Source organism: Chiloscyllium plagiosum, chromosome 26 (assembly GCF_004010195.1).
Source record: "Chiloscyllium plagiosum isolate BGI_BamShark_2017 chromosome 26, ASM401019v2, whole genome shotgun sequence".
NCBI classification, from domain to species: Eukaryota; Metazoa; Chordata; class Chondrichthyes; order Orectolobiformes; family Hemiscylliidae; genus Chiloscyllium; species Chiloscyllium plagiosum.
Genome location: NC_057735.1, coordinates 31,314,064 through 31,330,056, shown reverse-complemented (window position 1 = coordinate 31,330,056; position 15,993 = coordinate 31,314,064). Strand labels below are relative to the sequence as shown.

Sequence of the window (15,993 nt, the reverse complement as noted above, 5' to 3'; positions counted from 1 at the left end):
GGTGGGGAGGGAAATCTATCCCTGGTGGTGGGGTCTGTTTGGAGGTGGTGGAAATGATGGAGGGTGATACGATGTATCTCGAGGTTGGTGGGGTGGAAGGTGAGGACCAGTGGGGTTCTGTCCTGGTGGCGATTGGAGAGGCGGGGTTCAAGGGCAGAGGTGCGGGAAGTGGAGGAGATGAGGTGGAGAGCATCATCGACCATGTCTGAGGGGAAATTGCGGTCTTTGAAGAAGGAGGCCATTTGGGCTGTTCGGTTGTGGAACTGGTCCTCCTGGGAGCAGATGCGGCGGAGGCGAAGGAATTGGGAATATGGGATGGCGTTTTTACAGGGGGGCAGGGTGGGAAGCGGTGTAATCTAGGTAGCTGTGGGAGTCGGTTGCTTTGTAGTAAATGTCTATGTTGAGTTGGTTGCCCGAGATGGAAATGGAGAGGTCTCGGAAGGGGAGGGAGGAATCTGAGACGGTCCAGGTAAATTTGAGGTCGGGGTGGAAGGTGTTGGTAAAGTGGATGAACTGTTCAACCTCCTTGTGGGATCTGAAGTCATGCAGGGCTGCCCATTCCTGATTTTATTTGTGTTGCATAGATCCTTTGCTGAATCCATCAGGAACGTTGCGAGTCTGAGTGGGGAAACTGCAGGCAGTGAAGGTCAGTGGGTCAAAGCTTCCCTGTATATGGATGACGTTGCCATTTTCTGCTCTGACCCGACATCAGTGCACAGACTCATGAGTATCTGTGACCAGTTCAGATTAGCCTTGAAAGTCATGATAAATCAAGACAAGAGCAAGGCCATGTACTTTGGGAATGGCCAACAGATCCTTTGTCTGTTTCAGCATCAGGTCACATAACTTGAAGGTGCTGTGATATAGTTTGGAGGGGGCAGGGTGTGTGCTGAACTTTGGAGGAGTATATTGCCAAGATGAGGCTGAAATTGACCAGATCAGAGCATCACTCCCCCTCTTGCAGGTAAAAACCTGGTCATCGGATATTAGGAACTTGTGTATGTGTGTGTGTAACATGTACCCAATGTGGCCTTTATACTGACGGCCACCTTTGTGTGCAGCTACATCAAGCTGTGTGTAGACCCTTGCTACGCAAATGCCAAGTATCACTACATACCGAGATTCTACCTGACCTGGTGTTACAAAGATGAGTCTGGCTTGTAGCTGTGGAATGCTCCAAGTAGTTGGAGTGTTCTCTATTGCCCATCCTCCGTGGAGAAATTTTTAAAGGAAAATTTTTTGACGACAAGTTGATCAATTCAAAAAAGAATTGTTGATCCTTTCGGAGCAGTCCTGAGCAAATTGTCAAATCATTTGGCAGAATGCCTCATTGTCAAAACTTTCTAACAAATATTAAAACATAGCTTGGCTGATGGTAAGAAGTGCACCATCCATCAGATCCTTCATAGTTTCCTGACTCTCTCTGCCACCACATGCTGCCCTCAAAAAGTAGCTGAAGTGACTGTTGCGCCTCTCCTTCAGGATGGACCTTCACAAAAGGAGGTTTGGAGAGAGATGCAGTGTTTTTTGTTGAGGATCATCCCAAGCAGCTCCATGGTACAGGACTTTGTGCTGTTGTTCCCTGGGACACGCACAGACCCAAATATTGACCAAGCCTGGATGTCTATCGTCTTGGTGAAAGACGCTCTTCGGTCTGTCCAAAACATGTTGGTCTTCCAATGTGAAAAGTTGACCTTGACTGTTGCAGACTAGTACATTCCAAGGTCTAGGATTATGTGCTAAGGGACGAGCTAAAGCTCAGGGCAGTTGCTACCAAGGCGTAGTGGGGAAAGACCACTTTTTCAGGTCTCTCTGCTAAAGTGTAATGAGGGTCAGTTAAGTTCTCAGACATCTTATTGCTTCAAAATGAGTGTAAATAGTTTCCTGCATGAGTAGAAAATGCCTTTCCAGTTGCAACTGCAGGGAAGCTCTGAGAAATGTCAAATTTCATTGTGTTTGCTTATTCTCAGCAAAGACTACAGACTGATTTAGGACCTTATGTATGCATTTGTAGATTTTTATGAATAAAGTATATGTTTGTAATTAGGAAGTTTTTGGATTATTTAAGAGACTGCCTATTAAATTCATCACCAACTTCTTAATTAGATTCTGGAAATTGCTGCTTTTGCATTTACTTTATTAATTAGGTTCATTACACACCACTTCCACTTACAAATAGTTTGCATCGCTAAACATTTCAGCTACTTTTTGTATATACCAAGTACATGGTGCTGATACTTGCAAGCAAGATTTCTGTTATTATAATACTACCTAATGTTGGAACCTAGAAAGAGTTGGGGAGTAAGTTGATCCCAGATGTATTCAAAATTGAACTGTTTTCAGTTTTTTCATCTATCCAATCTTTCTTTTACCTCCTTTATTTCTCTTTAGGTAATTCATCAGTATTGTTTGTCAGTCATTCCTCTTTTTCCGTCTTCAGATTTAAATGTCAAAGAATATATATTTAATCTCTCATTCTTTTAATCGTGTCACTCTATTACCTGTTCAAGTTTGATGACAAATATCTTACAAGTTAGCGGACAAGAGTGTATGTTTTGCAACCTGAATGTGATTCTTGTTCTGTATTTTTAATTGTATGTTTGTAGCATAAATTTTTAAAATAAACCATTTAATTACAGCACGGAATTTGAAATTTTCATCCTCATGGTTTCCCTTGTTTATTATATTCTTCATGCCAAAATAAAGACTCTTTCAGGAAATTATTGACCTTATGATAAATATATTTTGGATGTTTGGCATTTCTATTTAATTAACACTTCAGAAATGGAAATGGTGAAATGTTGACTTCAAAATTGAGTGTCCAGAGGCACCTGCAAGCATGAAAAATGCTAATAGAATTAGTGGTGTAAAATGTATACATCTGTGTATGATTACCATGTAGTCTTTATCTGCTGCATGTGTTAGAAGCAAGAAAGCATCGCATTCTAGGCCTCTCCTTTTCCACCTCCATGAGTTTTGCTTTTTTGCTGAGGATCTCTTGCCTCATTTTTTATTCATTCATCTCTTCCTGCATCCTTTTTGCTAAATTGCAGAAGGGCTGATCCCTAAAGCCATATGAGTTTTAAGTTAGGTGTCATCTGTTTAAACTAAATATCTCAATATTAAGTTTGCTGGCTGGTGACATGGGAATACAGGCCTTAAGTGCTCTCTCAGGTCCATTTGTCATTGATCAGTTAAAATAATGTTTTTGCATTAAGTTTTGAGCAGAAAAGTTAATTATTTAAAAAAAATAAAGGTTGCTTTTTGAGAGTTCTGATAAAATGAAAAGCTATATCATTTTAGAGTTACTTCTTGATTTATTGATTTGCAGTTATCAAAATACTATAGCAAAGATGCCATGAGCCGACGTGCTTTAATACTTTGCAGTATGTTGTTTTGTTGCAAGCTTCCTTGTAATCCATCACTTTAAATTGCTTCCACAGCTGACAGATCCATAATGACCAGCAATTTACTGTAGTGTCATGTAACTTAAAACTCCCTACCAATTTTTTTAAAGGACCAAATCTATAATCATTCTGCCAACTCGCTTTTTCCAAGAGGATTTGGTGTTTTTAAAAAAAAAACATGTGTCCATCACTGCAATTTACTAAATTCTTTGTGATAATGCCAAAAGAGATTAGTATTTTGACAAATTTTTGAATTGCACTTATTTGTTTTCTAGACCGAACCACAATTGTGACAGTTTTGTAGACTTTTATTGTAGCTAGAAACACAATGTTAGGGTCAAAGGTCAGATATAGAATGATCAGCTGTGCAGTAATGCTGCCTCTACTATGTCCATGAGTATGTCCCAGCCAGCTACGTTATCAGAATATTTATCACTTGTCACACCAATGCTCTTGATGAGGCTGCCCCATAGTAGAAAATTAAGGAAGGTTTTATGCTACAAAACTCATATCCATTTGGAACTGGATTGACATATTAACAGGTTATGGACAGAGGAGATGTTTTCAGGTCACGGTTGAATTAAGCACAGAGTGAACACAACGACCAGTGTCTTCTGTCTTTGAGTTCCCTGTTTTGCTCTCTAAATTATGTAATATTTTGGTAAACCGATTTGCAGTTTAGTAAGGGCAGTTTAGAAATAGTGAAACTAAATGACTTTGTCATTTGTTCTCATTTCTATTGAACTAGACGGTTTAATGTTTCATTTTATTTTTTCCATTTTTGCCCACTGGAAACAGGTGTGTATAAATGTATGCAGTTTTCTATTTAGTGCAAAATAACCATTTCAGTTTCTAAAACCAGACAGTTCATGAAATGCCATAATGCATGTGCTGATGTTATGATTTTAACTGTAATAAAGTATTTACTGAGAGGAAATTCCAAAGTCTGAATTAATTGATAATGCGTTTGTTGAAACATTTCTCCTGGAACAAATTAAACTATTTTTTTAAAAAAAGGTTATCAGCGCCACACTTCCTCTAAAGCTTCTATTTTCCATTAATTCCATGATGTATATGCTTCAATCCAAGTGGATTGAAATGCACGCAAATGCATTACAGTTCTTCACAGATATTTACTCCCCAGATCATGAGAGAGGACAAATGATTGTCATGTCATCTTCCTGTCCTTTTCCAGTCAGTTGGATGTATGACCATCATAACCTACATCCGTGACAATTTTTCTACTACTACTACTACTACTACTATCTTTCTCCATTCACCACTTCCTCTTATCCATTATTGTCGACAATCAAACCTGTAGAGTTTTAATGACGTGGAAAGCATTGCTATCAGATATGTGAAAGTAATTTTCCTTGAGACTGCCTGATGGAAATGAAGCTCTTTGGACCATTTAAACAATGCAGAAAACTTAATTTGGTTGTGTTTCAGTTTCATCTTTTGCTATTGTCACAATGTGATTGTAATTAAAGTCAGTGCAAGAGCTTTAAAGGTTAGCCCCAAAGATAATTGTGGGAAATGCATAATAAAAATATAATAAGAAAGTGCTATCATCCATGTTCATTTGAGCATATTGTCTATCTTGAAAGTTTGCATTTATGTAGTATATTTTTAATGTTGCCAAGATGCTTTGAAATGGGGGAACAGAGTAAAGATAAACATGGAGTGAAAGGATTATACAGAGAAAGATGTAAGCATTAAGAGGTGATCCAACTTTAGAGATCTGAGACAGTAATTCTGGGCAGATAGAAGTCGAAAAGAAAAGGTAATTTAAGGAGTAGATAGTGGGCCCCGTACTGGAAATGGTGCATTGAAGGTAGTGCGGTGAGGGAAATTTACAAAATTTAACAGGTTGGAAGATTATAAGATATGGAGTTGGGAATCTCATCTAGCCTTGTACTGTTACAGATTTAGATTAGGTCATGAAGTGATTTGAAATGTGCAAGAGCACTCTACATATTGTCAGTGAATACAAGTATGACAGCTGAGTTGGATCAAGCTTAGCACAGAATGTGTGGCCATGGTTTAGAACAAATGAATTTTATGCAAGTGAAAAGTAGGAGGCAAGCAAGTTGAGCATTTGGGAAATTGAGTGTTGACATGAGAAAATTAAGTTCCTGGAACAACTGCTGGTATGCAACTACATTGTGATTAATCTGTACCACAACCTTGCTTATCCATTTGAGACCTATACCTACTAAAAATTCATTGATTTCAGTCCTGAAAATTTCTAATAACTTGTATTCTGAGCCTTTTGAAGACCACTTTTTTGTGTGAAAGAAGTGTTTTCTCCCCAAATGATCTAACGTTTAATCTTTATGCCAGTTGTTCCGGATTTCCCACCAGTGAAAGTAGTTTCTCTGCATCTGTTATTTTGAAATTTTATAAGCTCTAGTTAAATTACCACTTGGTCTTCTAACCTTAAGGAAATTTTATTTTCTCTATTCTTTCATGGGATGTGGACAGGCATTAATTAGCTATCCCAAATTGCTCTTTAGTTGACTGAAATGGCTGAACAATTCAGACAGCTGTTAAGAGTTAACCATATTACTTTAGATCTGGAGTCACGTGTGTACTGGACCAGATAAGGATGGCAGTGTAAGAAATAAAAACAGAAATTGCTGGAAAAGCTCAGCAGCTCTGACAGCATCTGTGAAGAGAAATTAGAGTTAACATTCCTCAGAAGTGATGGTAGTTAGGAAAATGAAGATTAGTGTTAGAACGCTGGTTAACCAGATGGACTTTTAGGCCAGTTGATGATAGATACTCACCAATTCTTTTTCTTCCTTGTAGGCAATTCTTAAAGAAACCTACCTCCTAATCCAGGCCTTGGGCATCTGTCCTGATATGTCCTTATGTGACGCATGTCATATTTTGTTTTATGCCACTGAGAAGTTCTTGGGATGCTTTACTACTTTTTGAGTGCTGTATAAAAAATCTGTTCAGCACTAAATGATGAGCTGCTGGCAGGGATGTACAGAACACATAACTTTCCCCTTTTTATTCCAAGCCATTTGAGATGCATGTCAATATTCCATTAGCACTTTTAATTTTATGTCCATGCTCTAGCTTTTATTGATTTGTCAAAAGCTTCTGAATCAGCATGTTATAATACATGCACAATAGTTCCGTATCAAGGCTTCTTACACAATTGTAGTTCTCGGTGAATTTAAAGCTGAGCGAAGCAAATGAAATGATCTTTTGTTTATTTTGATCCAACAGATGTTTAATTCTCTAATCTACATATGTCACACTTATTAATGCTTCACCTTGTTGTACAAATGGTGCATCTATTTATTTGATCTAGTCTTGGTCTCCTTTTCCACATTTTGTTGAGTGTTGTCAGGTATAAGTAAATATCAGTTTTTTCTGCAGGGAGAAGCAGACAGATACTGTTAGCAATGTTTGCATTTCCATTTGTTCTGTCAATGAAAAACATCTGAATGAGTCTCTACAAACTACTGACAGTACAGTACTGTAAAGTTTATAAGTAATGTATACCTTTTGTGCTTTATTAATAATTAAACTTGGAACCTTCATGGCACGGTTACCTTCGAGATAAACTTAGTTCACTGGACTTACAAAAAAGTACCTTAATTATTTTTCACTGTAATGTCCAATAAAATCATTTGAGTCATCATATTCATTTTTTAAGTAATGACTACTTCAAGTTATTTATATTGCATGATTCTAGCTGCGTTAGATAATTCAGTTTTAAATTATCAGTAGACTTGTACCTGTCTGGTAATAAAGTTTATCCATTCACATGCAAAATAATTGAATATTTAGTAATTTTAATGATTGTTAGAACACATTTTAGCGGAGGTGTTGTGAGATTTGAAAGGGTTCAGAAAAGATTTTGCACGGATGTTGCCAGAGTTGGAAGGTTTGAGCTATAGGGAGAAGCTGAACAGGCTGGGGTTATTTTGCCTGGAGCATCAGAGGCTGAGGGGTGATCTTACGGAGGTTTATAAAATCGTAAGGGGCATGGATAGTGTGAATATTCAAGGTCTTTTCCCCAAGGTAGGGGATTCCAAAATTAGGGGGCATGGGTTTAAGGTGAGTAGGGAAAGCTTTAAAAGGGACCTCAAGGGGCAACTTTTTCACGCAGAGGGTGGTGCATGCATGGAATGAGCTGCCAGAGGAGGCTGATGCAATTATAACATTTAGAAGGTGGGTATATGAACAGGAAGAGTTTAGAGGAATATGGGTCGAGTGTTGGCAAATAGGACTATCTTTGGTTAGGATGTCTGATCAGCATGGAAAAGTTGGACTGAAGGGTCTGTTTCCTTGCTGTACATCTCTGGCTGTATTTAAAGCAGTGATGATAAATATCAACAACTGTGTATCTTATGCATACTCAAGTGGGAAATGTTCACTATTTGGTTCTTTTAGGTTTGTGAAATTGCAAACCGTCTTTCTGAAATATTGTATTAAAATAGAACAGTTGTTCCTTTCTTTAATTCCTATACCGCAAGATCTCTGGCTTACAATGATCAAAAATGGGGTGAACCCAAATCTGATTCCTTGAGCAGAGTTTTTTTTTTGCCTAGGATACTTTCACTCGCTGCTTCAAATGATCAAATGCATTTGTTGAATTTGAAAACAAATCTGCTCTAATCTGGGGATTGTATTCCTCCTGAAGTTATGACCCCAGCTGCTGATAATACTGGACAAATCCAATCCCAGAGTGAAACATTGCTTGAAAGATCCTAAGTTTTTTTTTCTTTTTTGTTTTGGAGTTTGGTTACCCATGGTGGTTTAGTCACTGAACATATTCACATGAGATTGTTAGTATTCTTTTAACAAAAGTTACAAGTTTATAAAACAAAAGAAATAAAAATAGTTTGAAAAGATTTAATCATAAGATCAGTCTTTGTTTTTGTATTTTTCTTCTTGACAATATCCTTTTACAGTGATTGTACAGGACATTGGTTAACCCACTTTGGAATACTGAGTTCAATTCTGGTCTCCCTGCTAAAGGAAGGATGTTGTGAAACTTGAAAGGATTCAGAAAAGATTACAAGGATGTTGCCAGGTTTGGAGGGTTTTTATAATAGGGGAAAGGCTGAATAGGCTGCGGCTCTTTTCCCTCGAGTGTCGGAGGCTAAGCGGTGATCTTAGAGATTTATAAAATTTAAGAGGGGTATAGATGTGGTGAATACTCAGAGTCCTTTCCCCAGTGTGTCGGGGTCCAAAACTAGAGGGCATAGATTTAAGCTGTGGGGGTGGGTTGGGGGAAGATTTAAAAGGGACGAAAGGGCAACTTGTTCACGCAGAGGGTAGTCCGTGTATGAAATGAGCTGCCAGAGGAATTGGTGGCGGCTGATACGATTACATCATTTAAAAGGCATCTTATTGGGGATATGGTTAGGAAAAGTTTAGACAGATATGGGCCAAATGATGGCCAAGGGGGCAAGATTAATTTAGGATTTCTGGATGGCATGGATGAGTTGGACCGAAGGGTCTGTTTTCATGCTGCGTACAGCTTTTGAACTCCAGCGAAGTATTACTTCGTCTTAACATATTCTTTTTTCAGCCAACTCAGTTTTGATGACCTGGAGACTTCTTTCTGTTTCTGAGGGCTTGGGTTCTTTTTCTGTTCAGACAGATGGGACACTTCTGCAATTGCTTTCACCTGGAAATTCTACAAAGTAACAAACAGCCCTTCTAGGATGTAGTTGTCCTTCTGCACTGAAACCCGATTCTTCTGAATTGATCTGAAAAGTATCAGGGTCCTTATCATAAAACTCAACTCAGCAAGCACTTCTTCCGTTGACAGTATGGATCTCATGCTAGACACTTGCTCTTTTTGGAAGTCATGTCTTCAAATTACTCTTCTAATTGACTTTGACTTTTTTTCAAAAAAAGCTGTCTTCACAGAGCTGAAAAACTTCATTTGCCTGTACTTTAATATCTAAATTTCCAAAATGATCATAACATACAGCTTTTGTTGCAAGGTATTCATAACCTCTTGAGAGCATCAATCATGTAACCTATTTTGCAAGAAAGGTGAAATATCAATAATTTCTTCGACTGACAAAATAAAATGATACAACTTCAGTGGTAGCCCATTGATTTCATTCATGTAAGCCAAAGTTGACTTCACTTTTGTCTTGAGTTGCTTTTTCATTGCTTGTGCTGGTATTTGTTGAAGGAAAACTGATTTTTCTAATTTAGAATTGTAAAAATAAATAAATATCTTCTAAAGATTTTCTATTGGATGTAATATTTATTTAGAGTACACTTGGGCATCTTGTACATCGCATACTCGTTTTTAGTATTTGTTGCTCAACTCTTGGGATGTAAAAATCTTAAGAGTGATGTCAGACTAGTGACCTTCTAACTCGAGTGCCTCAATAAATGTTACCAATGAAGCCAGTCACTAAACTGACTCAATATGATTTTGTTGCTCCCAGTGCTGCACTAATGCTGTCAGTTCATGCCTTCAGCATTCTGATGTATTCTTTTTCCAGATGGTCTTTTATATCAAACCAAGGTTTCATATGATACAATACCTGCTTCTGAAATATACTGTCTTGTAAAGCTTATTATAAATTATAGTGTGCATTACTAGTATGATCTTTGCGAATCTAGTTAATGAAATCAAATGGCAACAAGGATACATGAAATTTAGGAATATATAAGGCATCATTGATTTTGAGAGATCTGTTGTAAAAGAACATACTTTATGGATGCAAGAAATGCCAGTTTGCTTAGGTTCTTGGAATGATAAGGCATAAACTTGAGGTAATTCAATTCTATCAAGTCTGCAAGTTTTACCCCTCGCAATTGAATCATTATTTGAATCTGAAACTCCTTTTCTCAATATCCTTTATTGGACCTCTTTTATTTAAAAAGAAAGCCATTTTTAAAGTTTTTATGGTCTGTACTACAATTATTGTGGCCAGAAATGCAAATTGTAACCATATTCTGTAAAGACCAATTAACAAACTCCTTTAATTGATTTCAAGCTTTCTCAGATATGCCGCCTTGTTTCTGTGTTGCTGAGCAACAGAAACTATCTATTACCCCAAAATTCCATGTCTTTGAAGACCCTTTTTTAAAAAATCCTATCCGCTCTTTGACATACAAATTCAGTTACTTTCATAATTCTAACTCTTTCTCTCTGGCAGCAGAACTGAGATTGTTGATATTCATTAGATTTTTTCTGACAAAGAGTCACTGGGCCTGAAATATTATCTCTGATTTTTCTCCATGGATGCTGCCAGACCTCAGATTTTCGAGCAATTTCTGTTTTTATTTTAAGTTATTCAAAAGCCTGGCTAAGAACCATTTGGAATCAATTTTGAGAATCTTTGAATGTTTTAATTTTAGTATTTTGCAAATACAGAGCAAGAAAGACTGATGTAGTTCTGCTATCTTGTCTTTGTGTTGTAACACAAATTCCGACTTTGCATTTTCTGACTTGAATTGGATGGCCTAGCTGCCTGCCCATCAAGATATTCTTCTTTCAGTTTTTCCCAATTCATGATTAGAAAATGTCAGAGATGTTCAGTGGTGTCTAATCCCAAATATTTTGGTACATTGTAAATAAGAACAAATCCAACACAAACTCAATGGCAATTAGTGATGGGCAGTAAAAGGCTGGCCAGCCAGCAACATCCACATCCTGTGAAAACAATAAAATAAAAATGCTGTGAACAGAAGATAAACAAATTGAATGTTTTTCACTGGAATTATTTTGTTCTTGTTGTTATAATCCGAATTCAGACAAATACTGGTTTTGTAGTTTTCATACAATGAATATGAAACATGTGAATACAATTTTTACCTTTCCTTTTGCTCCCTCCACACTCCTCCAATCAACTGTCTCTGTTCTGGAAAATTAATCTGACTGCAATATTTGACAAGAATGAGTGCTCCACTACTGGTTTCCCCAGATATCTCTGATTGCCAAATTCAATAAATGTTAACAATTTGTAATGTTCTGCACATTAACAATTAATGGAAAGAAAATTTTCTTAAGTGCATTAGGTAACTCCTACTGATAGCAGTGCTTTACGTTGCTTTCTTTTTTTGTTTCAATAGAAACTTTTTTAAAAGCTAAATTCCATACATCCATTTATTTCCAGTATTTGTCTTTTTGTAAGTCTGAAATATGCAGATATCTATGCTGGTGTAATCGAGGCCTTGATGTAAACAAATCTTTTTTTTTTAAGAAAGTGGTGCAACATTTTTCATACCTTTTGTGCATACTATTGGTGAGTGTTGTTCAAACATTTTATTTGGAAATCTGTTTGATAGAAGTCACCCACCATGTTAATGAATAAGAAAGATAAATATGAAGCAGTGCTGCTTTTTGAGCAGAGCTGTGAAGTATTGTCGTATATTCAATTATTTTCTGTGGTAAGTCTATTTCTACTACAGTCTTTCCTGATTTTATTTTTTTTGTGCCAACAGTCTGGACAATTCAGTGAAGACATGATACCAACAGTCGGATTCAACATGAGAAAAATTACCAAAGGAAATGTTACCATCAAGGTATTTAGCTCATTCTGATTTTCCAGTGTACTTTGTTTGTAGTGGCTTGATTAGACAAAATATGAAAGATAAAAATAACCTGAAATATCCTAACTCGTGCATTTTCCAATTTTCAGTTAAAGTATTTAATATTGCAAATTTCACCGATTTATTAATATACAATCTTGGTATTGCTAAAAAAAAAGGACAGATTTTGTCAAACATTTTGTCTTGCATTCATCAGGGGGTTTTGCAAAAATGTCAATACAAGGGTAAAACTTATACTCTAAGATGACAATGCTGATTGGTAAGTGTATTCTGGTAGAGGCTGTAGGGAAATTAATATTCATACTTAGCTTGATTTCAGCTATTATTAACTCATGAATTTAATATTACATTCCTATTTTTAAATTATAATCAATGTAGGACTTCAGTAATGTGACTGTTCAGTGTCACTCTAGCAGTATTTAAACAAAATGGAAGTAACAACTGCTTTGGTTGAATGGGTGAATGATTTTCCTCAATCATTAAGTTGTTTCTTAAAATCTATTATCAGCGGAGGAAAGAAAGATCGCGGCTGTGTTCTATGTTTTTTTAATTTGTAATGTTTTAGTTACAAAAGCAATGGCTGCCTTTGCTAAATGATTTAACTTTTGTCACAGTGTGTGATTGATTGATTGATTGGTTTTGTGGGTAGTATAATTATTCTAGGTTTTAATAGTTGAAACTATATGTTTGAAAGTTTAAGGATATCTGTCATTTTATACAGTATTGATTGTGCACTTATTTTGTACAGACTGTTTTATTTATGTATGACCTACTTTGTGATTTATGCATTCGTACTTTGTAGTTTTCTATATTTCCTTTAATATTGTTTCCTTATTTTAAAGTAACTTGTTCCAAACATCCATAATTGGAGGGTGGAAATGCATTAAACAGGTGGCCTCTAACACAGACATTGATACTTGTTTGACTTAATGGTGGGTTTACATCATTTAAGCAAAATCTGAGACAGTGAATTGAAGGTATCATTCACAAGGATGTGATAGCATATATACCTTGACTGCAAGCAACTGAGCAAAGCAGATCACAGAATATTTTGATATTGCAGTGATAAGCTACAAAACGCAGTGAAATGATAAGTAAAGCTATAATGAGCAGTGATGACTCCCCAGTAGTGAATCACAGCTTAAAAGATGTCAGTAGATTTTGTGACTTTCTTAAATGCATAATTTTGGATAATAGTTAATCACTGGAGGGTGATAATAGATGCACTAGCCAGACATTAAAATTCCTTTACTTGTTCTATCTTATTTTGATAGGCTTTGGGGAATGGGTAATATTTTTAATTACCCAGTTCAGGCATGTTACAACATAGTTCTAGAGCAGCTGAGACTTGGATTTGGTTCTTCCGGCTCAGAGGTCGGACAATACTAACTGTGACCCACTGGGGAATAAGGGAAGCTGATTGATAGTTAAAGTAATGAATCAGGGCATAATCTTACAATTGAAGTTAAATTGGATTTCAGAATCTTGCGAGGCATTGCTATGGAGAATCACTTTTAATGATTGACAGTTCACTGTCAAGTTTTGTTTAAATTTTAAATCAAGCAAGTTGACTAATTAGTGAGAACATTGTCCTGAGAAATGAACCAGAAAATTGCAGTTACCTATTTTGGTAAGTTAAAACCGGTTCCATATATGTACATATTATTTCTCTTGCAAAGGAGAGGCCCCTAAATAATGCAGCATCCAGTATGTGTGTACTCAAATTGTACAGCAAATTTTGTCCAATTGCAAAATTGCATCTAATATTAAACACTGTTTGGTTTCAAATTTAAATAAAGCTGGCAATTAACTATCAACCAGCATTGATGTGTGCATTTTCTGTGGCAACACCCCTGTCAATTAGTCTACTTGCCAAGCAATCACATGCAGTCCTGTAATGTAACGTAGGTGCTGTATCCCCTTGAATTGGTATCCTTGCAAATTGCTGAATTTAGTGAGTATAAAACAAAAACCTTTCTTGAAGTATTTCTTTTCAGAAGTTCAGGTTTTCGAATAAGATGTCGCATTGCAAGTTTCTAAATATTTTTCTGTAATAAAATCTGATGAATTTTGATATGGTTGATTTTCTGTTGACCAATGATATGCTTGCATGTACTCTATTGGGGAGTTGAGGATGGTAAAGAATGCAATTAGCCATTCTATTCTTTCAAGTAAATAGAATATCCTCCCCTTTTCTGCAGCATCACCTCCGTAAAATCTTATTACTAATTGTCTACAAATGAAACTAACTTTTTTTTTCAGTTTGCACTGAACTATGATTTAGTTCAAGGTTGTCTTGTGCAGCCTACTTATGAACATTTTCCTCCAGTCAAAGAAATAGTGATAACTACTGACTGGCACACTTTGGGCCCTTTTGGATTTGGCGCCTGTAGGATTTGAAATTGCAAAAATATAACGTGTGATTTATACCTTGGTTGGTTTGCAACTAGCCCTCAAAGATCCAATTTAAAATACAGTGTTGGGTAGCCTCTGTGAAAATGTTTTTATTTTGATCTTTGTGATGTAAGTTAAAGCATTTTATAGTGATATGTCCAGGAGAGAAGAAAAATTGTCAATATGTTGCATGATTGTCAGTAAGGACAGGTCTGTGACTGCATGATAGCAGGTAGAAAAACTTGAAATCTGCTACATAAGAAGGAAACTGGCTGAGCAGGATCAAACTTGGACTACATTTATTCAAAGAATATTTTATATTAATTACCTACCTTAATTTTAGCTCTGGGACATTGGCGGGCAGCCTCGATTTAGAAGCATGTGGGAACGTTACTGCAGAGGAGTCAGTGCAATTGTGTAAGTACTTAAATTGGAGAAAATGAATTACAGTACACTTATCATTTGACAGCCTGTTCGATCTTAAATTATTTGGTGTTGTCACAACAGAAGTGTCTAATGAGGTCATTTTCTTTGTCTTTCTAGTTAGGCGTTAGTCATGTCACGTTTCCTTAACACTTCTTTCTGTATCTTGTCCTTTTGAAACAATTTTCTTCACTTTCCTCTCATCCCCACCTATTTCAAAACATTGTCTTACTCATATTCCTCTGGGTGTCAGATGCTGTCCATCACTTGTGTTAAATGACATGGTCTTTGGTGAGTTTTGAGATGGACATTAAGATCAAATCCATCCCTGTGCTTAATAGCTGCATGTTTGCATTGAACAATGATTCCTGAGCAGCAATTGGCAAGTGAATTGGTTCACATTCTTTTTCATTTCTGAGCTCAGTTGCCAAAGTACAGGTAGGCAATCCTTTATCAAAATCCGAAAAGCTCCAAAGTCCGAAGGTGTTTTTGTGAAGTTTTTTTCTCATTAACAAGATTGGGCATGCAAACAGTTAACCCAAGTCGTCACCCTCTCGATGCGTGTCACTCAGATGTGATGTGGTGGACATGGCCCAACACCGCAGGCCTCAATCCTGTTTCAAGGCCCTGTTTTACTTAGTGAGGCATGCTCCTCTGCTAAGATTTTTCAAAATTGCACCATCAAACTGTCACTTTTCCTGAAATTGAAACAATTCTGAATTCTGAACGCCAGTTGGTCCCAATCATTTATGATAAAGAATTGTGCACCTGTACTGATTGTCAATGCTGCCTTAGAACAAATCATAAGGAGATCTTGATGTTTACTGATTAGCTACACATTAGAGCCACTGTGGCTTTCAAACAGAATTTATTAATAAATTTCACATTTGTGCATTTTTCAGCTACATGGTGGATGCTGCAGACCATGAGAAGACAGAAGCTTCAAAGAATGAACTGCATAATTTATTGGACAAACCACAGTTGCAAGGCATCCCAGTACGTTGATTCTTTTTCGATTTATAAATAATCTAACCTAGGTATTCTGAATATTTAACGAAACAGTAATTTTCAAAGTCTTAGAATTGGAAGCAAATCTTTAAAATTTATTGTATCATTCTGATTTGGTAATGAGGTGATAACATTGTGGTGATACAGAGCTTGCAGTATGCAAATAAAAATTCTGATTTAGATATTTTCAAATGTAATATCTAACAAAATT

The 15,993-nt window shown here is 36.5% G+C and overlaps 1 protein-coding gene across 1 annotated transcript in view; it reads left to right on the top strand.

Annotated features, from left to right (window-relative positions):
• LOC122563224 (ADP-ribosylation factor-like protein 8A) overlaps positions 1-15,993 on the top strand; it is a 49,534-nt gene that overhangs the window by 12,999 nt on the left and 20,542 nt on the right. The window contains exons 2-4 of the mRNA XM_043716808.1: positions 11,850-11,930; positions 14,695-14,768; positions 15,677-15,770. Of these exons, the coding sequence (XP_043572743.1) occupies positions 11,850-11,930; positions 14,695-14,768; positions 15,677-15,770 (249 nt within the window). The remainder of the gene's footprint in view (positions 1-11,849; positions 11,931-14,694; positions 14,769-15,676; positions 15,771-15,993) is intronic.